The 24,883-nt window shown below is 40.1% G+C and overlaps 2 protein-coding genes across 8 annotated transcripts in view; one reads left to right on the top strand and one right to left on the bottom strand.

Annotated features, from left to right (window-relative positions):
- The window catches only part of SNAP23 (synaptosome associated protein 23), a 35,630-nt gene extending 14,040 nt beyond the window's left edge, over positions 1–21,590 (bottom strand). For 2 of the 5 annotated variants that reach the window (XM_082649695.1, XM_082649699.1), the window contains exons 1-4: positions 21,499–21,590; positions 1,094–1,195; positions 479–520; positions 15–63 (exon numbers count right to left, since the gene is read on the bottom strand). In XM_082649695.1, coding sequence (XP_082505821.1) covers positions 15–63; positions 479–520; positions 1,094–1,150 — 148 coding nt within the window. In that variant the 5' untranslated portion in view covers positions 1,151–1,195; positions 21,499–21,590. Of the gene's footprint in view, positions 1–14; positions 64–478; positions 521–1,093; positions 1,196–8,691; positions 8,943–19,963; positions 20,027–21,498 lie in introns of those variants that run through there. The other 3 variants (XM_082649696.1, XM_082649698.1, XM_082649697.1) reach the window with 3 other exon arrangements.
- Positions 21,591–24,454: 2,864 nt separating this feature from the next.
- The window catches only part of ZNF106 (zinc finger protein 106), a 62,540-nt gene continuing 62,111 nt past the window's right edge, over positions 24,455–24,883 (top strand). For 2 of the 3 annotated variants that reach the window (XM_082648499.1, XM_082648498.1), the window contains exon 1: positions 24,455–24,583. The gene's annotated coding sequence lies outside the window, so the exon portion shown is untranslated. The remainder of the gene's footprint in view (positions 24,584–24,883) is intronic. The other variant, XM_082648501.1, reaches the window with a different exon arrangement.

The raw sequence follows: 24,883 nt of genomic DNA, 5'->3' as shown, positions 1-24,883 counted from the left end.
TGACTGCAACTCACCCCCTTGTTCATCCAGCGTAGTGATAGTCTTGATTCCTGCATCCTGAGACTAAAAGAAGGGAAAAACGCTGAGAGCACAGCAAAATAAAAACAAAACAGAAACAGAACCTACAAAGTCTGAAAAACAGCAAGAGAGAATCATTAGAAACTTAAGTTTCTCAGAGGACTAGAGCTACAGAGGAAACTAATCTCCCCAAACCAACACACTTTAACATATTAACCCCCCCAAATAAGTCGCAGACTCATGGTGAATTGTCTTCCTTGTCATATTCCAATACTATCAATTAGAAAAACAAAAAGGCCCATTACTGCATGGTTTGACAATTTCAGCAATTGCTGGTTTCAAATAATAAAGCTTATTGATACAATACCCTTCTGATTCTTAACAGTTATTCCAGCCTGTGCTATCAGAATCCCTTCTATACAGTTACTATACTTAACTTGATGATTAAACACCTTCTTACCTCAATGGCTAAACCCAGGATTCTCCTTGTACTTTCCAGAGACTAGGAAAAAACACAGAGTTTCAGCATTCTACAACAATTCCCCTCCCCCCCCGCCCAAAATCTGAACACAGGCCATATTCATAATGCTACTCTATTTTTAAAGATTGCCAGCCCACCCACCTCTCCCTTTAAAACAAAAAAAGAAAGCTTATTACTATAATTTTGGTTACTTTCTTCCTACCAGATGGTCCTTAAGAGAAAATTTGGAAGGTGAAGTTAATGGGATTTATAAAAAATTTAATGTAAGCAGAAATCTAGGTATATTACGCAGATATTAGAAAATTCTGTTAAAATTAAATGTCAGAATTCCTCAAATCTAGAATATCTTTGTTGTAAGTAACTGTTCAGTAATGACTAAAAAAAAAACAAAAAAAACATACAAATTGTTTTCACTTATTTAGCTTTTTGATGAGTTGAAAAAATAAGGAGCTAGTAATGGCGCTCTAGAGCAAATGCATTCTTTGATATAAAGAGACTAGGAAGAAGCCAAAATGGTCTTCTAAGAAGGTCCTCTCATCCTTCCACTGTAAAAACTGAAAGAGAATTATTACTTATTCCAAGTAAAACCTTTACCTCATCAGTAACCTGGTTAGCCCTCAGCTGAATTTCTTCTGCTGACAGATTATCCATGATGAATTAAAACTTGATAGGTGGAGAAACTGAAATGTGGATATTCTGTAAGAATAAGGACACAAAAAACAAGTTTGTTTGAGCAAAGAGTGTATATTTATGGAATTTAGGATACTTGGAAAACACAGTAAAATAGCCTATCTTTATCCCTATCTATTTATCTGTCTGTCTGTCTATCTATCTACCTATCTATCTATATTTCAGGTGAAGAAATTAAGGCTGAGAGATGGTAAGTAAATGCTTAAATGCTAGTTATTACCAGAGGTGAAACTAAAACTCAGGTTTCAGGACTTCCAGTGAAGCACTGTTTCTAATAGGAAAGTGGTCCTTCTACTTTGAGAAGGAAGGCATTACTAGAAGACAAGCTTCAAGAAACTATTAAAATGAATTCCTGGTTGTACAATGTTCTTGGTACATTGTCTGAATATGGAAAAGCAATAAGGTGAAGAAGTTGAAGTTAGGTAGTGTTCCATTAGTAAAGTAACAAATTCAAAGTCCTGTGCTTGCAAAGCACAGGAAACATTCTAAAAATGTGCCAGTTGTCCAGGCTACTCATTGGGAAAAATGAAATACTTTCATTCTTAACAAGAAAAGGATAATGCTGATACAGAGAGCTCAGAAAAGACCTAGTTTTTATTAAGAGTAGACTCTCCCTTTCCAATTACTGTATGGTCTGTTATTTTAGTGAAGTCCCTAAGAAACTGTACAATTATTCTTCTATACTTAGTAACTTAGTAACTCATAGTAACTCGGGAAGTGATCTCACAGACATTCAAACTGCAACATAAAACTTTTTTTTTTTTAACATAAAACTTTTAATAGGTGAAGATTCCAAGAGTCCTGCCCTCTAATATTAACAGCGATACACTGTTGTATAGTATTCTTCTTTGAGCAGTCATGTGGAGTAATAAGCACTGTGTGACTTACCTAGGTTGTTTTCTTTTTATTACATTTGCTAGCTTCGTTATTAAAAATTTGAAAACCAATTTTACCATAGCCCTTTCTCAATGACACATATAAAAGTGTGGTTCACATTCTGGATTTATCCCCAGGGGACATGTGGCAATGTCTGGAGAATTTTTTGATTGCCAGGAGTTGGGGGGGGGTAAGGAGGAGTAATGTTACTGGCATCTGGTTGGTAGAGGCCAGGGATACTGCTAAACCTCCTATAATGCTCCTTGGGACAGTCCCACAACAAGAATTATCTGGCCCAAAATGTCAAAGTGCTCAGGTTGAGAAATCCTGCCATGGAGTACACTCACTGACGAGCAGGGAACTTTGTTAACTTCTTAGTACTGAACACTTGGAGGGAAAGGATTTTATTATATCTTTGTACCTCTAACACCTAACAGGATCTGACAGTTCGTACCCCAGTAAATGTGTGCTGAATGAACAAATAAGTAGAAAAACAAGATGTACGCTCATTTAAGTGGATCTTAGAAACAAAGCTACATGTAATAGTAGCACAAAGCCTTCAAATCAACACTAGAACCACAAAAAATTGCCATTACATGTGTATGATTTAGAATGGCCTGCTGGTCACATACAGATATTTTTAGTCACATCCGTAGCTAACCAACACTTTTATTAGAACCATCTAAACAAAAAGCGACAATATCCCATTCCTAGGACAGGAAGGCATTACATTTAGAGCCTTGTTTATAATTCTACTGTCATTGCTAACCATTTCAGGATTTAATTAAGATTTTGAGCCTTGATTAAAGACATTAATGTTCATAAAACTACTGTTATTAAAATTATTAAATTGCCAAAAGTTGCAAATTTAATCTCATAGCTTGTATATCATAGTAGGACTGTGGCTCTGCCAAAAGGTTCATATACTAAGATACATAATCAAGATATAAAGGCCTCTCTTAAATTAAGAACTGATCATTCATTAGATATAAGCATAAACAGAACCACATGCTTTATTACCTTGCTAATTGTTTATGAGACTTTAGCTTTAATCACACATATGATTATGCTACAGTTTCTCTTCTGTCAATCTTTCATAGTTGTAATTATAAAAAGAAAAGGAAGTTCCTTTGTACCCTCCCACCGTTTTTGTATGCTTTTCCTTCCCATAATATCCCCATCTGCCTGCCCAGGCAGTCTCGTGCTTTCCCACACAAGGTTCCTTTCAAAGCCTGTCCTTCCTAGGCGGTCCGCTCCAAAGTTATCTATCCCTCTCACGTGAAACTCCTAAATGCCCCACAGAGCAGAAAGTGTTAAGAAAAGCAATACACACTAATCAGTTAGTATCTGGAAATGACATCCCGATTAGGTTTTCCGATATAGTATACTATGGGTAGGAAGATATTTTGGGAGTAAGGAAGCTCAGATCTCTCAAACTGTATAATTTTGTAATTCTACTCCTAGAAGTGATTCTTGCCAATTACAAGTCAATATTTGTTATTCTCCTAGTAACTATGAGCAAAACTCCATGTAGGTTCAAAGAGAGGCTTGAATGTAAAACTGACCTCTGTCAAACTTAAAGATTCCAAGAGTCCTTGCCTTTAACTATCAAAAAGGCAGATTAAAAAAAAAAAGGCAGATATAGCTGGGAAGCAGATGTGAAGAGTCACTCCTGGCATAGCAGTGGTGCCATGTTTTAGGACACACCTTTTAAGTGAACTCAAAGTGCTGCCTAGTACTTCTTTTTTTCCCTCCCTGAGCGGATGACACACGAACAAGAAACAGACTTCTGTAAAGTTCTCACATGTTTGGCATGCTGATATCAGGACAGAGCTGCCTAAGACTTCTCTACTCTGGATTTTTGAGGATGTTGAGCACATTATTATAGTAAATGGGAGTAAGTGAGACAAAGCAGAATTGTAAGGGGAAGGCCAAAGAGAGATAAAGAATAATACTCCCTAGGCTCTTTTAGCCTTTACTAAACTGCTCAGAAATGTCAGGCAGGGTGCAAGCTAGAACTAGCTATATAGCTTTACTCGTATTTATTATCTCCAGAAGTTTTTCTCATGCAGTCAGGAAAGGCTATCCAGAATGGTAGAGTAAAGAGAATTAGAGAAGGGGCGGGGAAGGAAAAATGAAACATCACTTGACACAAAGATCCCATTAAACTCACTTTTCTTAGGTATAACCCAATAGATTAAATATCTGTGTCATTTTCCCAATGCTCCTGGGAACTTACGCTACATGTGCGCCTTTGAGATGAAAATGCAAGATTTTTCTCATTGCCTTTACACCCTATTTCCCTTACTATGGTTCATTTGGGCTTACTAGCAGACTCCTAGTTATCTTTCTTAATTTCTTTTCTATTATAAACCTTGGGGGGAGAGGGGAGGAAGAAATGCTCACTGAGCATGTACTATGTATCATATAACCATCTAAGTTATTTATATATGTCATTATGTCTGTTATACCACTTTATAGGTGGGGAAACTAAGGCTCAGTTTAAGTAAGTAATTTGCCCAAGGTGACTGGGTGAAGAGCAGATTTATTATTCAAGGCTGGATCAACTCTGAAACCAAGGCTAGCTCATGGTCTGGTAAATAGTCTTACTGTTAGATGTACCACCCCTTAATAAGATATGAGAACTGTTGAATATAAGAATATAGGCTAAGCACTCTACCTGATGGCTCATTTCAAAATTTCAGATACTTTCTATAGTAATACCATGAAATCTTATCTCTTCCACAGACTCAAAGATGGTTAAACTGAAGGAAGAACTAGAAAGACCAGAGTAATCATGGCTTTCATCTGTTTTATAATAATTTAGAACCTGAAAAATACCTACATTAATTTAGAAAATGAAAATAATACTACTGGGAAGAAGGAATACAAAGTAAAAAGGACTCAGAACTTAATCAACAGGAGATCCACATGTCTTCATTGATAAAAATGGAGGGATACTCAGGAAGTAATGAAGAAATAGCACTTTAAATCACTGATTCCTGAAAAGACCAATATAAGAATGATTTTATAAAGTATTAACTCAGTTTATACTGGAAGGCAAGGATTTTGCATTAAAATATTCTACCATTAGTTTCCTGCCTATTCCTTCTCTTAAAACATAGTTAATCACAATGTAAGTTGCTCTATGAGTTACACTCATACAGTTATTACTGTACTCTTTAACAGTTTGATAAAATGTACAATTCTCTTTGGCATATTTTGATTAGACTTTCATGGTAACTAATGTATTTACAACAAGTAGAAACTTCTGTTCAGAGCAGGCTAGCACAGTGGTGAGTAGTGGGAGCTCCAGCATCCAAATTCTGGCCTCAAAAATGTATTTGTTGTGTGACCCTGGGCAAGCTACCTATCCCCACTAAAGTTCAGTGTCTGCATTTGTAAGATAGAGATAACAGATCTATTTCAAAGGCTTTTTTGGTGAAGATTAAAAAAGATGATCCATACAAAGTGCTTAGCACAGTGCCTGAAGCATAGCTGATGTTCAAGTGTTAGCCATTATTTCAATATCATTAGGGAAGCAGAAATAGTAGGCAAAACAAAAGTAAAGTAACAATGTTAAATATGAGTGATATCAATGTAAATGCAACTGAAAATAATCGCTACTAATTAACTGTTCCATCTGAAGACTAAATTTGAATATTAAAGTTGACGATACTGTATAGGCTATACTATTTTCATGCCAGTCATGAGGCCTGTGGTTCTCCCACTTAATCAATCAGCTCATGGAAGTGATGCTGGTCCATGAAGGTCACCTTTCAGTACTGGTTAATTAAACTTCACTGCTTGTTATCAAAAAAAAAAAAAATCCATCAAGATGGAGAACTAAACCAAGTTTCCGGTTGATAAATACTTAGCTAGACAAATATATATATAAATTTGCATGTCTAAAAAATTAAAGACTGCCCTTAAATGATTCTTTTTTTCTGGCTAAAGCCGGCAAACACAAACCACAAAAGGGCTTAGGTTATGAAAGTTAGTATATTATACACTGAACAAAGAAGACTTAAAAAAAAAATCAAATATGTGCTATAATTACCGGAGGGTTAAAATATGGGTAGAAAAAAGTCTGGAAGGGAATCATCAAAATATAACCAATGGCTGTTGTGGTATAGTAGAATTAAGAGTGCTTTTTCTTCTTTTTCCAATTTTCCAAATAGTTTGTAATGTACTACTTTTAAATTTCATACATTTATTTTTATTGTAAAATATGATAGTTTATGACAACCAAGAAAAGAGATTTATAAGATTGGAGAAAACAAGGACAAGGAATAAATTCTATACCCTAATTCATAAGCATAATATCAATTCTTAGCCTTTCCTGAGACAGATCTTCCAGTTGGCACATATTCACAGTAAGTGTAAATCTGTGGAAACATTTCTATCCACTAATTGATGATCACCCACCCCAACCATAAAAGTATAGAAATAATACAGTGGAAAAATTTGTTCTAAACTGCTAAAAGTTGTTTAGAGAAAAGGCCCTTGCTACGGTTTGGCTGGGAAACATACTTCACATGATGTGGCAGGAGTGGGTTCTAACTGAGTCTGAATAAGTTCTTAGTACTTTCATGGCAAAATACTAAGAAGTGGATAAAAGAGGATCCCATAAAGAAGCAGAGAACGTAGCTGTAATTGAGAATTTACAACAGCTCCATCCTGGAGTACAGTCAATCTTCTGTCATAGCCCCTCACCTCCAGTGTATTCTTGTTCTCTAACTTTTCTACTGACATTCAGCACCGTCAGGGATTCAAAGAAAATGTATGAAATGAGAAGCCATTTAAATGAAAGTCTGGGACTTCCCAGTTGGCGCAGCAGTTAAGACTCCGCGCTCCCAATGCAGGGGTCCCAGGTTTGATCCCTGGTCAGGGAACTAGATCCCACATACATGCCGCAACTAAAGTTCGCATGCTGCAACTAAGGAGCCTGCTGGCCGCATCTAAGACCTGGCACAACCAAAAATAAATACGTAAATTAATAAATAAATGAAAGTCTGTAGGATTTGCTTTAAAATAATTTGAAGTTGGGACTTCCCTGGTGGTCCAGTGGTTAAGACTCCACACTTCCACTGCAGGGGGAGCAGGTCCGATCCCTGGTCGGGGAGCTAAGATCCCATATGCTATGTGGTGAAAAAACAAACAAACAACAAAGGTGGGGAAATGGGTGGGAGTATAGAGGATGCAAAGAATGGCCATGATTGCTGAAGCTGGGTGAATAATACATAGAGGGTCATTATGCTACTTTCTCAACTTTTTATTATGAAAAAATTTAAAAATATACAAAAAATATTTTAAATGGCAGCTAACTTTTTAATAATCTTTACTCACCGTTTTGAAAGTCTAGATAGTGGGTAGGGGATTGAGAGGACTCTAACTACAATAGTTGATATTTATAAAGCATTATACATGCAAGACACTATTCTAAGAAATATTAAAAAAATATAAATACACACACACATTCATTTAATCCTTACAACACTGTCTTAGTCCATTAAGGCTTCAATAACAAAATACCACAGACTGGCTATTTAAAAAGTTCTTGTAAGGGCCCTCTTTATGATTTAAAGCACCCTCACATGGTGGGAGGGGCTAGGAGCTCTCCGGAATCTCTTTTATAAGAAACTAATCCCATTAATGAGGGTTCCACCCTCATGGTTTAAACACCGCCCAAAGGCTCTACCTACTAATACCATCACATCCAGCATTACGATTTTAACATATGAATTTTGGAGGGGAGGACATACAAACATTCGACCCTAGCAAACACTGTTTAATCCCACATTTTACAGATGTACAAACTAAGGAACAGTGAGGTTAAGCAACTCTTACAAGTAAAGCCAGGATGAAACTCAGGAACATTGCTCTAGAGCATGTGTTTTCAATTACTGTTATGCATATTAGATGGAGAGTAGAGAACCACATTATCAAGTCATTCAAATCTGTAGCAGCTTTGCCCAAAGAAAAGTACAGTTGACCCTTTAACAATGCAGGGGTTACGTTAGTACTGTAGTAGGTATTTATTGGAAAAAAAAAAAATCTGAGTGTAAGTGTATCCACCCAGTTTAAACCCACCTTGTTCAAGGGTCAACCTGTATACACATGAAGTCCCTGTGAGACGGGAAGGGGGCTGGGCACAACCTTTAAAAGAATGGCATTGCCACTGAGGACACAACATAAACTGGTTACATAAACTGGTTAGGTCCAAGATGGCGGAAGAGTCGACTTCCACTAGACCTCGGGCCTCAGTATATGCTCATCATAATACATCAGCAAGCTAAATGACACACCCACAGGTGCCATGACAGTTCCGAGGCTGACCATAAAAGGCCAAAAAGTGGGTGGTGGCCCAATTCCTGGAAATCCCTGCCCCTTCCCCAAAATAGCTGGAATAATCTTCTCACTCATTAGCCTATGAAATTACCCACTCCTATAAAAATTGACAACCCCGTATCTTGGGGCCCTCGCCTTCTGAGATGGCCCACACTCTGTCTACGGAGTGTGTATCTCTCCCTGAATAAACCTTATTTCACTTTACTATGGCGCTCTTGAATTCTTTCCTATGCCAAGCCAAGAACCCACATTCAGTGGCCCTCCCAGCGACTCACCTGAGAGCTGGGACATGACCATCCTCTCAAGTCCCAATTTCTTTGCTGCAACACCTTGCCTTCTGCCTTTTCCAAGTTGCAAGTCTAACTCCATGCTTCAAGCACATTTTAGAGCAGTAATTCCCAGCCTTGGTTACACGTTATAATCACCTGACGAGCCTTTATAAATTTAGAGGCCAAGGCTGCAGACCACACTAATTAAATAAGAATCTCTGCGGGTGGGAGCCAGGCATCAGTCAGTTTTAAAACTCTCCAGGTTTCCAATGTGTGGCCAAGGTTGAAAATCACTGTTTCAGATAAAAGTTTTCATTTTTTAATATACAAACAAGTACTAATGGATGATATTCTCCCTGTTACAATTCTGGTACCTAATGGAGGAAAAACATAGATAGAGGTTAACGACAAAGGACAAGAACAACTTAGGCTTCAAAAAGTTAAACACAGAACTACCGTGGGATCTAGCAATTTCATTCCTACATATATTAGAAATGAAAACATATGTCCACACAAAAACTTGTACACCAATGTTAAAGCAGCATTATTCGTAATAGTCAAAAAGTAGGAAAAATCCGAGAGGGGGATGAAGATGGCAGAGTAGCATGACGTGGAGCTCACCCTCCCCAACAAACACATCAAAAACACATCTACAAGTGGAACAATTCTCAGGGAAAACTGCTGGAAACTGACAGAACAACTCCTATACAACCAAAGCTACAAGAGAGATCTCCACTTAATGGAGTAGGATAGAAAAAAAGCATCAGGTCAGGATCTGAAACCTTGGGAGGGATCTGGAAGGAAGAGAAGGTCTGAACGGGCAGACTCTCACCCTGGGGAACAAGCAGGTCAAGCAACAATCTGGGCATCCCAGTCCTGGGGGTCTGTGCAAAGGAGAAAAGCCCTGTTGGCTGCTGGGAGAACCACTATGACAGTATGAAGGGCTGGAGAAGAATAGATTCTACTTGGGAGGAGTGCACATTTGCTGGCCTGCCAACAATCAGGGAGAAGAGAGCCTTGCACTGGTAGTTGCCCCATCCCTGCAGATCCTGAGTTCAAAGGTGGTAATAAAAATGCTAATTGAATTAAGAAAGATTATCAATAGAAATGCAGGTCACTGTTACAAAGATCTAGAAACTATGAAAATGAACTAGTCAAAAACAGATAATTCAATTGCTGAGATAAAAAGCAATCTGGGACTTCCCTGGTGGTGCAGTGGTTAAGAATCCGCCTGCCAATGCAGGGGACACGGGTTCGATCCCTGGTCTGGGAAGATCCCACATACCACGGAGCAACTGGGCCTGTGCGCCACGGCTGCTGAGACCCGCGCACCTAGAGCCTGTGCTCTGCAACAAGAGAAGCCACCACAATGAGAAGCCCGTGCACCAAAACAAAGACCCAATGCAGCCCAAAATAAATAAGTAAATAAAATTAAAAAAACTTCTAAAAAAAAAAAAGCAATCTGGAAGCAATGAACAGCTGACTAAATGACACAAAAATAAGTGATCTGGAAGACAGAATAATGGAAATAACCCAGTCAGAACAAACAGAACATACAACTCAATAACAACAACAAAAAACAACCCAATTAGAAAATGGGCAGGGACTTCCCTGGTGGCGCAGTGGTTAAGACTCTGCACTCCGGCTGCGTGCCACAACTACTGAAGCCCGCACGCCTAGAGTCCATGCTCCGCAACAAGAGAAGCCACCGCAATGAGAAGCCCCCGCACCACAACAAAGAATACTCTCCACTCACCGCTACTAGAGAAAGCCGATGCACAGCAACGAAGACCCAATGCAGCCAAAAATAAATAAATAAAATAAATAAATTTTTTTAAAAATTAAAAAAAAAAAAGACTCCACGCTCCCAACGCAGGGGGCCCAGGGTTCGATCTCTGGTCAGGGAACTAGATATCACATGCATGATGCAACTAAGAGTCCGCATGCCGCAACTAAGGAGCCCGCCTGCTGCAACTAAGACCCAGTGCAACAAAAAAGAAAAAAAAAAAAAAAAGGGGCAGAAGGGACTTCCCTGGTGGCCCAGGGGTTAAGAATCTGCCTTCCAGTGCAGGGGATGTGGGTTCGATCCCTGGTTGGGGTACTAAGATCTCACATGCTGTGGGGCAACTAAGCCTGCACATTCTAGAGCCTGTGCGCCACAACCAGACAGCCCGCATGCTGCAACTACTGAGCCTGTGCACCACAACTAGAAAGAAGCCCACATGCCTCAACGAAAGATCCCACACGGTGCAAGGAAGATCCTATGTGATGCAACTAAGACCTGATGTAGCCAAACAAATAAATATTTTTTAAAAAATGGACAGAATATCTAAATAGACATTTCTCCAAAGAAGACACACAGATGGCCAACAGGCAGATGAAAAGATGCTCAACATCACTATTAGAGAAATGCAAATTAAAACTACAATGAGGTATTACTTCACACTGGTCAGAATGGCCATCATCAAAAAGTCTATAAATGGGCTTCCCTGGTGGCGCAGTGGTTGAGAGTCCGCCTGCCGATGCAGGGGACACGGGTTCGTGCCCTGGTCTGGGAGGATCCCATGTGCCATGGAGCGGATGGGCCCGTGAGCCATGGCCGCTGAGCCTGCGCGTCCGGAGCCTGTGCTCCGCAACGGGAGAGGCCACAACAGTGAGAGGCCCGCGTACCGAAAAAAAAAAAAGTCTATAAATAATAAATGCTGGAGAGGGTGTGGGGAAAAGGGAACCCTCCTACACTGTTGGTGGGAATGTAAATTGGTGCAGCCATTGTGGAAAACAGTATGGAGGTTCCTTAAAAAACTAAAAACAGCGCTACCATACGATCCAGCAATCCCACTCCTGGGTATGTATCTGGAAAATAACGAAAACTCTAATTCAAAAAGATACATGCACCCCAATATTCACTGCAGCACTATTTACAATAGCCAAGATGTGGAAGCAACCTAAATGCCCACTGACAGAGGAATGGATAAAGAAGATGTGGCATATATATATATAATAGAATATTACCCAGCTATAAAAAAGAATGAAATATTGCCATCTGTAGCAACATGGATAAACCTAGAGAATATTATGCTTAGTGAAATCAGTCAGACAAATACTATATGATATCATTTATATGTAGAATCTAAAAACTAATACAAATGAGTCTATATATAAAATAAAGATCGACTCACAGACATAGAAAACAAACGTATGCTTACCAAAGGGGAGGTGGGAAGGAACAAATTAGGAGTATGGGATTAACGGATACAAACTACTATACATAAAATAGATAAGCAATGTGGATTTACTGTATAGCACAGGGAATTATACTCAATATCTTGTAATAACCTATAATGGAATATAATCTAAAAAAAAATAAATAATTGAACCACTATGCTTGTACACTATGCTTGTATAGTTGTAAATCAACTATACTTCAATTTTAAAAAAAGTAAGGAAAAACTCAAATGTCCAGGACTCCCGTGGTGGCACAGTGGATAAGAATCCGCCTGCCAATGCAGGGGACATGGGTTCGATCCCTGGTCCAGGAAGATCCCACATGCTGTGGAGCAACTAAGCCCACACACCACTACTGAGCCTGCGCTCTAGAGCCTGTGAGCCACAACTACTGAGCCCGCGTGCCACAACTACTGAAGCCTACATGCCTAGAACCCATGCTCCAGATCAAGAGAAGCCACCGCAAGGAGAAGCCCGCGCACCCCAACGAAGAGTAGCCCCTACTCACCACAACTGGAGAAAGCCCGCACACAGCAACAAAGACCCAACGCAGCCAAAGATTTAAAAAAAACAAAAAAACAAAAAACTTGGGACTTCCCTCGTGGCGCAGAAGTTAGGAATCCGCCTGCCAATGCAGGGGACACAGGTTCAATCCCTGGTCTGAGAAGATCCCACATGCTGTGGAGCAACTAAGCCCGTGCTCCACAACTACTGAACCTGCGTTCTAGAGCCCAAGAGCCACAACTACTGAGCCCACGTGCCACAACTACTGAAGCCTGCACACCTAGAGCCCATGCTCCGCAACAAGAGAAGCCACCACAAGGAGAAGCCTGCGTACCACAACGAAGAGCAGCCCCCGCTCGCTGCAACTAGAGAAAGCCCGTGCACAGCCACAAAGACCCAACGTAGCCACACATAAATAAATAAATTTATTAAAAAACAAACAAAAAACTCAAACGTTCATACAATGGAGTATCATTCAGCCATAGAAAGGAAGTTTACATGCTACAACATGTATGAGCCTTGGAAGCATTATTCTTAGTGAACAGAGCCAGATACAAAAGGCCCCATATTGTATGATGCTATTTATATGAAATGTCCAGGATAGATAAATCCATAAAGGCAGAAAGTAGATTAGTGGTTGCCACAGTTAGGGGGACGTAGGACTGACTACCAATAGGTATGGGGTTGTTTTGGGGTGATGGAAATGTTCTGGAATTAGTGGTGATGGCTGCAGCCTTATGAATATGATAAAAGCCACTAAACGGCATACTTTAAAATGGGGAATTTTAAGTTATGTGAATAGTATCTCAATAATATCTCTCAGTTTTTCAATAAAAAACAAAAAAAAAGACAAAGTTGGAGAAAGAATAGTCAAGCAAAAGAAAAAAAAGTATGAGTAAGAATTAAAAGGAAGATAGGAAGGAAAACATTAATTTTGTAGCTTTTCCTATGCTAAACAAACTATTTTCTGCCACAGTGTAAAATCTAAGTTAAGAGATTTAGTTAAAATAAATGATAGTAGTTATAGAGTAGGCACCACTGAAATAAAAAACATATTTTACATTAAATGAATCACATTTCTTCTCCAGGAAGAGAAATGGTTGTCGGAAAATAGGGTAGAACAACCACATTAAGAAATACACCTGATGCCCTTCTTCATTAACTTCTTCATTCCAACTGCTTGGAATTCTGTAAACATGACTTTCTGTATTTTTAAAAGGGAAAAAATTCCAAGTTTTCTTTCTTGTAATGAGAGAAAATTATTTTTTTTTAACTGGTACTCCTGGCTATTATTAATAAGTATGCAAGACAAAGTGAAACCTAAATAAGGCAACAAATTCATTATTTATATGTTAGTATATCTGAAAACACTGACCTTTGGAAAAGATTTAAAATGGTCATTATATAAGGTTAAACACTGTAATTCTCATCAATAAATCTTAAGGCTACGCTAAAAACTATGTACAGTTTAAAAACTAAAGGCCCAAAATGTGAAGGTCCACCCTATCTTAAATTACATGGAATAAAAATGTTTAAAAAATTTTACAGGGCTTCCCTGGTGGCGCAGTGGTTGAGAGTCCGCCTGCCGATGCAGGGGACAAGGGTTCGTGCCCTGGTCTGGGAAGATTCCACATGCCGCGGAGCGGCTGGGCCCGTGAGCCATGGACGCTGAGCCTGCGTGTCCGGAGCCTGTGCTCCGCAACGGGAGAGGCCACAGCAGTGAGAGGCCTGCATACCGCAAAAAAAAAAAAAAAAAAAAAAATTTTACAGGTGATTTTTTAAAATAAATTTATTTATTTTATTTATTTATTTTTTACTGTGTTGGGTCTTTGTTGCTGTGCGCGGGCTTTCTCTAGTTGCGGCGAGCAGGGGCTACTCTTCTTTGCAGTGCGTGGGCTTCTCATTGCAGTGGCTTCTCTTGTTGCAGAGCACAGGCTCTAGGAACAAGGGCTTCAGTAGTTGTGGCTCACGGGCTCTAGAGCGCAGGCTCAGTAGTTGTGGCGCACAGGCTTAGTTGCTCCGCAGCATGTGGGATCTTCCCCAACCAGGGCTCGAACCCATGTCCCTTGCATTAGCAGGCAGATTCTTACCCACTGCGCCACCAGGGAAGCCCTTTACAGGTGATTTTTATTTGCCTTATACAATAATGTATTTTCTAAATTTTCTGTAAAAATCACTTTAACATTAGAAAAGTTACAAACATACACTGGTTTTGTAGACAAATTTCAGAACACTCTAGAACTTTGTTAACAGCAAAAGTCTATGCTATAACTACAAATCTTTGACTGATAATGAAAAACTCTAAAAGATAAAAAATGTTGCAAGCTCCAATGACAAAAGAAAAACTGATATAATAGTATTTTTCAAGCCCAGGTTATCTATGGGCATTTCAATTCTTACTCCTATACAATTAAAGTTTACTTGACCACTATTTAAGAAAATAAAATGCTGATTTTAAAAAATCAAAACTCTCGGGCTTCCCTGGTGGCGCAGTGGTTGAGAGTCCGCCTGCCGATGCAGAGGACACGGGTTCGTGCCCTGGTCCGGGAAGATCCCACATGGGCTGGGCCCGTGAACCATGGCCGCTGAGCCTGCACGGCCGGAGCCTGTGCTCCGCAACGGGAGAGGCCACAGCAGTGAGAGGCCCGCGTACCGCAAAAATAAATAAATAAAAATTAATAAAAAAATCAAAACTCTCAAAAGATAATGCAATACAAGAAAAATTTAAATATCCCTATTCTTTGGCCTTTCCCACTTTTATCAATTTAGAAGAAAATCACAGATATAGGCAAAAATACATTAGTCCCAGTATTATTTATAGTGTTAAAATAATTGAAGTGGTCTAAATAACCAGTGATAGAGATTTGACTGAAAAATTATGGTATAACTACATGATGGAATGTTATTCAGCCGTTAAAAGTTATTTTTGAAGATGTGATATTCTTCCATATTTAATTTTGATCAAATACATATACATGGTTTGAGACGTCGAACAGTTCTACACCAATAAATAGCAGTTCCCCTGACCTTCCTCTTCCCCCAAACCAACTCCTGCTCCCAGGACCCCAGAGGCAAAATTTTCAACAGTATTAGTTATTTTAGTGTTTAACTCCCAACGTCTAAATCATGCTTATGGTGTTGTTTCTTGATATTTGTCAATTTGGGGTATCATCCACTGACTTTCTACAATGAAGATATTTAGCTCTTACACCTTCCCATCCCCTCCTAGTTTTGATGCTTATCCTCACATTATAGACTGGCTGGCTTATTAAATTCTTGGCTGGAAATCATAAGTTCTAAAGAAGTGAAGAAGTATATTTATTTACATTTGTCTCTCCCACTCAAATGTAGATGACCATAAAATCCTTCCAAGAATACTTCTATTAAACCCAAGGAACCCAGGGTTCCATGGAACACCATTTGGAAAACACCAGACTACAGAAATTTCTGCTTAATTAACCAATTATGTGTGAACAAAGTTTCTGTTTAATTCTCATCTCAGAGAATTATCTCTAAAGAGAAACCTCAGAGATCATCTAGTCCAACTTTTTTATGCTAAGAGAATAAAATGCAACTCTTAGGCTTTCTTTACACAGTCGTTACTGGAGAAGTGGCAGGGGTGCAGTATACTTCTTGGAACAGACTTGATGATAGCTGAGAAAGAGAAAGCAGAGGAGTGTGGTCATAAGAGGGCAAGCGAAACAGAGGTCCAGCTGAAGAGGAAAACTATAGGCCAGGGCTGTCAGACGAGAATTGGTAAAAACTACCATGTAGCTATGGTGACCTCCCCAAGGGAGCTGAAAACTTCCTTTTGCTGACAGAGAGCAAGGAGGAGTCAGCAGCCTACCTAGTCTGAAGGTGTGGAAGAAAGGAACCCTGGTCCTAGAATTCATCTCTCTCAATACATTCCACAAACATTTTTCAAGCATCTACTATCAAGTAAGGGAACATATTTTGATGCCAAGAAAATTACCTTTGTTTCTTTTGCAATGTTTATTTTATACTACCTGCCTCCAAATATATACAGTTTTCCTTTTCACTTAAGTTTTCTAATTGTTTTATGCACATAAATTCTGTCTCTCTACAAGACTATCGTCTTCCTAGCCTGAGGCTAAGACCATCTGAAATACTGTCAAGGCCTAGTTGGGTTGAATATGATTTCAGTTATAATTCTTCTGTGACTAAACTTTCTACATCCAGATAAGGTGAGATAATTTAATAAATTGTGTTGAATGAGCATAATGTAGTGGTTCATAACACAGACTCTGAGGTCAGATAGACCCTGAGTTCATCCTAGCTCTGGTACCTGGGCAATTTACTTAACATATTCAAGTTTCAGTTTCCTCATTCGTTAGGATTACAGTTCTACCTCTCAGGGTTGTTTCAGAAATAAAATTAGTTAAGGTATATAAAGTGCTTAGCACAGTGCCTAGCACAGAGCAAAGACTCATGAAATGACAATTACTAGTGAACTGCTCATTTTCACTCATGTTATTTGTTATGTTCTCTGTGGCATCTGACTCCTGGTATCAAAATGTTTGAGAAGCTACTCAGAAAGTTTCCAGGTAAACTTAGAATCAGAGCCAAAATACTTGGATGGTTGGGATGAATATTTTATTCAGGCTATTGGAAGCCTTGCCAATCATCCCTACCTCACACGTGGTATCTCATGTTGTGAGTTATTAGGTGCCATTCCAGGCGCCTAATAAAGTACTAGTATATGCACAATACACCTAAGCAGCTCTTTTTTGAAAACTCTTAAACATGAGTAATGGAGAATAAATGGAAAGAATAGAAAAAAGGATTACAGAGAACGAAGTAGAAATTCAGATATGAACCATCACTGCATAAAAGAATTTAGTTTCTCTTTAGAAATATATTTCATTCTTAGATTCCACTTTTAATATGGAACATTAAAAGTGTTCACACACAAAGAAGAAAGGAAGGAAGAAAAAATGTTCACACTTACACTCACAACGTACAGGTACATGGTATTTCAAAATACTCTAAACATTCTAGGTTAGGCCAAAAAGAATACACGCTCTGATCAGGAAATTTAATTCTTCCTGAAAGCATTTAGATGAGACGAGAGTCTTATTTATGTTAGGGTTCATTTCTTCCTTCTACTTCCCTCTATAGGAACAACTTTAGCAATTCTTATACCAAAGCCCCAAAGCTATGCAAATATAAGAAGTACACCTCTGAATCATACCTATTAAATACCTTGGTTTCAAAGACCGCTGAAGCACGTGAATCAAGACAGAAATCATACTACTGAGGGAAAAAGTACCACTAAAGATCACTAACCAAAAAGATCAAAATTACACTTCAGTTTTACAGAAGCACCTATTATAACTTAATTGCTTGATGTCCAAAATCTAGTTTTCAAGTACTGCTCAGCCTTGGAACTTCTGCAATTCTACTCTAAGTGATCAGGATATAATCCTGGGGAGGAAGATCTAGGTGTGATTATAATGAATTATATTGACCATGTCTAAAGGAAAGGCCGTGAGAAGAGAAAAGGGATGTCTATATGAAAGATAAGAAGGAGGCTCAAGAATGCAGCAGTCGTTCCCCAGGGAAGACAGAGATGCAGTCTGGCAGACATAAGTATGGAATCTGCCGGGGAAATACCAAGCGTGAGGTGGGGAGGACTGGCATGGCTTTACCTTGCCTGAGAGAAACATTCATCTAAACCATCCAAGTATTTTGGCCCTAATTCCAAGTTTACTTAGATGCTTTCTGGTAAGTTTCTCAAATACTCTGATGGGAGGAGTCAGGTGCCACAGGCAAACATAAGCATTCAGATCCCTGGAAAGGAATATCCCCCACAGCAGATGGAATGGCATTCTTGTTTATACAAAAAGCAGTACGGTGTAGTGGTTAAGTGGCCAGTATTCGGAGGCATAATGGTTTCAAATCATGACTATTGCTTACTTAACTTCTCTGTTCTTCAGTTTTCTCATTAAATGAGAATATAATGCTTACTTCAAGTGTTGTTATAAGGATTGAGTTAATTTATACAAAGCATTTAGAACCCTGCTAGAATGTAATGCTAACTAAAACTATTATAATTTTTCATAATAATTATTAAACACCTCTCAGGATTGTGATTTGGGAATCAAAGCACAATCAACTCTAAGAAAATTGTGATTTTGGACTATTAAAGAAGTGCCACAGGGAATTCCCTGGTGGTCCAGTGGTTAGGATTCGGTGCTTTCACTGCTGGGGCCTGGGTTCAATCCCTGGTCAGGGAACTAAGACCCCATGAGCTACACCACACCGCCAAAAGGAAAAAAAAAAAGAAGTGCCACAACGTAGTCATGCAGGAATATAACGTGTGTATGTATGTGCCTGTGTACAGAGGGGGCAGGATGGCTTTAAAAGGCAGGTAGGAGAGAGGTTATGACGGGCTTATATCCTATACCAAGAAGTTTGGATTTTATTTTATAAGTATCAAGAGGCAGTCTAAAGGTAATCTCAATTGTCAAACCTTGTTAAAATAAATGTTAAGATTTTAAGATGAGGGAATTCCAGAAAAACATAGTGAACAGTGATTTAAATATTTTAGTAGCAATTCGACCTAAACTGAAATCAAAACCAAAATGTCAGTGACTTAAAGGACTGCAAATGGAATCCCATCTCCACCCCCCAATATTACAAAAAGAACAGTAGATGCTGTTTCCTGGCTCCACAATCCACTTCCTCCAATTGTTAGAGGCACTGGATCCATCTGTTCCAAGCCTCTACCCGCCCAAGACAAAGAAAAAACCAGTCCTTGTCATCTACTTCTCTGTCAATCTACAGACCTGGAAACAAAATATGGCACTGGAATAAAAAGTCCAGCACTCTTAGATGCAAGCAACATCATATATTATAAATGTTAACATATACATAATGCAGAGTACAAACACAGTTAAAAAACAGATTTCCAGAATATTTAAGACAGAGGAACACACAGGAGGAAAACAAAGCACCTTAATTCAGAGGAAACAAAACAAAAGGCAGCTGATTTCACACAAAAATGTCAAAGAGCACACATCCTCTTTTTCACTTTTGCTATTCTAATCTACTTTCATCTGGTGAAACCAGATAAGTAAGTTTGTTAGAACTGTGTCACAATAATGAAGGCCATCATCACAAGGCTCACAGAAAGAACAAAAAAAGAAAGAAAAAAAAAAAGAAAGAAAGGCTCACAGAATTTTGGAGTCCACTGGCCTTAGAGTTTAGGTAGTCCAGTCTTCACTTTCTCTTAAAAATGAGTAGATTAGGCCCAAAACAGTATTTTCCAAAGTGCAGAGCAAGAACAAGAAATTATTTTAGTTGTTATACAAGCAATACTTATGCACTTAATACTTATGTATTTATTATAATATATACTAGAAAAAGTTATAAAATATAGCAAAACCGTGATTTCACAGATTATCACTTTGGAAGAGGGTAATGTTTAAAAGAAAGTCTATTAAAATTTGATGCAAAATAGTAACACAAATGATCTTCTAAAATGCGTAATTTATGATGGTGGTATGGTTCATGCCAAGTGAAGTACCATAGCTGTCCCATGAGCAACAGGACCTGTTTGTTTGCTCTCCTCTTGGTTCAAGGTTGTGTCCTGAATGATTAGAAGAGATGTGATCTTTAGTTCAGTGAGCTTGTTACTAAAGTTGATTTAGAGTAAAACAAACAAACAAACAAACAAAGAAACAAACAAAAAAAAGATGCATACAGAAATTCTACTGTTTGTAGGAAAGAGTATAATATTGTTAAGAAAATAATGGCACAGTAAGTCATTCCTATTCTGGAACTAAGATAACAGCAATTTTCTAGTGCATACTCACATACCACAAGCACCTAAAAAAAGAACTCTAGCAACACTGATAAATATTTAAGTTGTAGGTTGTTATATGATCATTTTATTTACTTTAACATGACCTGTCGAAGGAGCAGGGTAATGGAAGAAGAGGTTTTTCTAATATCAATATTTGTTAAAATTTATATGAATGTGTTTCTTCTCATTACCTCTTGCGAAAGGAATGAATGACCAGTGATCACTGGATGCCTTTGGCATCAACTTTACTGGTGGCAGAAATATTAATATTTGTAAATTTTACTATGAAATATTTTAAGATTAGATGTCAAAGTATTCTTGCTAATGATGTCTCATGAATTTCAAGTGTGGTATTTTCCAGGCAAGACAAGAAAGTGGGAGAACCATTTCTATCTGGTCATAAGCTGCAGTATTTCACCCGGACATCTGAAAACCAGTCTTAAGGGCACCAGGGCAGACGGAGTAATATCATTCTCAATTCTCGAAATATCTGCTACTAAGAAGTTACATTATTTTCACAAGGCAAAGGGAACACTGTCAGAAGCTGCCAGTGTCCATAACTCTCCTTTCCCAATAGCCCCCACCCCTCCCCGAAGTAGATGACAAGTAGCAAAAGGCAAGATATTACCCCTTTCTCATCTTCTTTTCCTAACTTTGACGACTTTCGGTTTCCTCTAACTCCCACCTGCCTTTCCTAGTATTGTGGTGACTAACAATGAAAAAAAGTCCCAGGTAAAATAGTACTTTCCAGGACTTTCCCCCCGCCCCCCTTACTCCGTGGAATTCGATCTTTTACCCACCCTTTCCTTCGTGTGTCTTCAGTAAAGCCGCGAGGTAAGAATGGACTTTCCTGGAGAGCATGGACTCCCCAATGCCATGAACCCCAGAAACCTTCAAACAACTAGTTCAGAGTTATCTGATCACTGTGGCCACCATACAGTCTATTAATCCCGATCGCAGCAACACTGCGAGGGTGGGAGATGAGGGAGTGGGAGTTTACCTCTGCTAGGTTTCAAGGAAGGGTCCAGAGAACCACCATCTCTCCACCCTTCCTCTTCTAGCCCCTAGATAGTCTCCAGGCACCTCACGTCCTCGATCCGGGCCGGACCTGCCCAGTCGGGGCCAGAGCGCCCGCTCCTCCCCTTAAGCCCGACGCCACCAACTTTTCAACCGTCACGATATACTCTTTCTCCCTGGGATTTATGATCACAATCTTCACTCGGCCAGCTCGTTCAGCCCTACTCCTGGAGACTCACCAAGCAGTTCCGGCCACTCCTCTCCGGCCGCGGCAGCTCGGACACCCGCAGGCCGGACTCCAGGCTGCACCCCAGCTGCGGCCTTTTTGCGCCTGCGCTCGCCGGACCTGCGCGCCTGCGCATTTCCCCAGCGCGGCGGGCGCGGACACACCCCTGAAGCTGGAGCCAATCACCGTGCGGAGGCTTTAAATCTCCTTGCCACGCAGGCGGAGAGCTTGGGGACTCGCCCGATAACCGGATAATTCGAGTCCCGCGCGAAGTTGGGAAGTGTTCACACAGCAAACATTTACTGAGGGCAAACAGTGTGCCAGGAACTGTGCGGGATGAATGCTGAGGAAAAGAAGGCGAATAAAATGCCTTCCCTGCCCTCTGTCTAGATTTGGGAGAAAGATATGTAAACAAATTATGGTGGACTGAATATAATGCTTGACATATAGAAAATCCGAGGCGCTGCTGGCGCACAATGAACTAAGCGCTTTATTCTTAGGGGTATCTGGAAGGGTTCCCGGAGGAAGTGACTTTTGAATCGTGAAGGATAAGCAGGAGTTCCCCCGGAAGTCCGGGAGGGAGATAGAGATTTCCAGACTGTGGGCACTGGAGAGTCCAAGAACATAGCGCATTCTGGAAATTTCCTTGTAGGTCATCCTACTTAGAGGCTTAAACTTCATCGTATATCTTCCGGTGAAGGGGGGAATGAGTTTTTAAAAGTTGGCAATGGCCAGATCTTGGAAGATCTTGCATTTTTGGACTAGTGAACCTGCACTTTACCATGATCACCGAAAATATTGAAGGGTTTTAAGCAGGTCCGGAAACGGTTCCAGGCACCTCTAAGAATAAAGCATCGTGCTGGAAATAAAAAGAGTTTCAAAGGAGTTGTCTGTTCCTAAGGAGTCAAGGAAGATGAACCCTGAGAAATATCTTTTCAATTTAGTAACAATGGTGATCTTAGTGAAAGCTATGTGGTGAAATGATGAGGTTGAAAGATAGATTGTACTAGTTTGAAGAGAGAGGAGATGCAGAAACGGGGACAAATTGTACGGCTTTTGGAGAGTTTGGTCTTGAAGGGAGGCTGAAAAGAGGATGACAAGGGGTCAAAGTTTTTGTTTCTGTTTTTTTGTTGTTATTAGAATTAAGACAGGAAAAACTTAAGCATGATAGGGAAGATACTGAGAAAAGACTGTTTTAAAGAGAAGGGTTGGTAGGTAAAGAGCTTGAATGGGTAAGAGTAGAGGCAATCTAAAGCACTGTTGGAAGGAAAGTTCTTGGAAACAAGATAGAGAAGATATCTCCTCAATTTTAATGAGAGGAAGTATTTGTAAGTTTGTATGTTTAGTAACAGGAAGTTAAAGAATTTCTCATCTGATGGTTTCTGTTTTCTCTGTGAAGTAAGAGACAAGGTCACCTACTGATAAAGAGTTAGGAGTTTTAAGAAAAGTGGAGAAGATTTGGAATATTGTTGTAGAAAGTTATGGAGCAAGTTGACCAGAGAAAAGTAGTAGGACAGGTAAGTGGTGTTGAGGGCCTGTATAAGATTGGAAAAAATGAACTCACCAGTTTCTGCCCTCCTGCATGGCTTTCTTAAGCAGTAATCACTTCTTGAGGGTAGAAGTGGAGAAAATGAGTTCATTTAGGGTTGGGATGGTGGCTGGTATAATGCTGTGGTTCTCAACCAAGGATATTTTTGCTCCCCAGAGGACATCTGGCAAAGTCAGGAGATTTTTTTTTTTCCTTTGGGAGATATTTTTGACTATCAGGACAACAGGTGTGTATGTGTGGGAGGTGGGAGTCATAAGGGGGGTACTATAGGCATGTAGGGTCCAAGGATGCTGCTGCATATCCTGCAATGCACAGGACAGCACAAGTGTTATTTCCAAAATGTGAACAGTGCCAAGGTTGAAAAACGCTGATCTACGATTACCTTGATGCTCACCAACAGCTGACCTTGGTCTTCTACAAGCTTTTTCTTGGACTGTGGCCCTGAGATTACAGGGTAAAGCAATTCTTACACTGCATGCCTTTAACCCTAACCCTAACCCTAACCCTAACCCTTGGTGTTTCAAAGACTTGTGATGTCACAAATACGGAATTGGAATAAGTTCCTCAATCCTCTAGAAGTAAATCTGGATTTACACATAGATGGAGGGAGCTGCTTACTTTGATTTGAGGTATTGAAGGTCTTGTTAAACATAGATATTATTAGAAGTTTTCAATAATATAGGAAATTCACATCATTATCAACTTTAATGTAATTTGGTTTATCTGACTAGTTTTAGTCACTAAAAGAAGATCCTGAGGGAATGGTTATGGGCTAACTTTAATGATGAATATAAATACATTAGGTACTAATAAGAAATATAATCATTGGTGTTGATGGATTTAGGCACCATTCATGGACAGGCATTTGAACTATGTTTTGTCATTCACTCCCAGCAACACGCTGAGAGATAAGATTCACTCCCAGCAACACCCTAATTTTAACTCTGAGGGAAGTGAGGTTCAAGAAAACTTGTAATTTTCCCAATATCACAAATTACTAGTATCTAGGTCAAGATTTGACCTGAGGTCTGTCTGTTCTAAAGCTCTTGCACCTTCCATTAAGTTTCAATAAGTTTTACAAGGAAGGCGTGCTTGGAAATTTAGCCACAACAGTTGCCACTACCTAAAGGGAATGGTCGGGACTTAAAGAGAGTAGGAGCAAGAGGGAGGCCCAGAAAGAGCAAAATTAAAAAGAAACGAGGGAGGCTGGTCACAGCACCGTCCGGTGCAGCGGCTGAACTCTTCCGGCCTTTGGTCTTCCTCCATTCTTTTGCAGTAAAGCCTCTTTCCTCTGTGTCCGTTGCTCACTCTCGTGTGTTCAAATAAAGCTAGGTTATTGAGAAAGGCCGAGCGCAGAGGAAAAAAAAAAAAGGAGCGCGACGGCGGTGCTGTGCGCCTGCGCTCTGGCGGCGGCGGCGGCGGTGCCAGGCGGGGAGCGGGTCCGGAGCGGGCCCTCGGACCCGAAGCTGAGGGGGGCGGCTGGGGCGTCAGTGGGCTCCGTCGCTGGGGCCTCGGAGGCCTGATGGAGTAAGAGGGTTCGGCTGTAAGTGTGAGTATCCAAGGGCCGGGTTGTGCTGAGGCATATCGGAGCCCGAGGGTCCCGGTGGTCTGCCACTTTAGGGAGGATGTTGGGCTTCAGGACGCGGCAGGTCTCTGCTCCTGCGGGCTGCGGCGCCGGCGCGGCGGGTCGTCCCCTCTCCCAGAATCGGCGCGGGTTTACGGGCAGGCGGTGCTTCTGGCTTCGGGGTACAGGTTCTCGCGGGGGCGTTCCGGCTCTGCTCCCAGCTCCAGAGGGAAACGTGGCTCCAGAGGCTTGACCTTTCGGAGAGGTCGCTGACCTCCTTCGCCC

The sequence above is a fragment of the Grampus griseus genome (genome assembly GCF_964374135.1).
Source record: "Grampus griseus genome assembly, chromosome: 2".
Taxonomy (NCBI): domain Eukaryota; kingdom Metazoa; phylum Chordata; class Mammalia; order Artiodactyla; family Delphinidae; genus Grampus; species Grampus griseus.
Note: the sequence above shows the minus strand (reverse complement) of the source record. Positions and strands in the feature narration are given on the sequence as shown.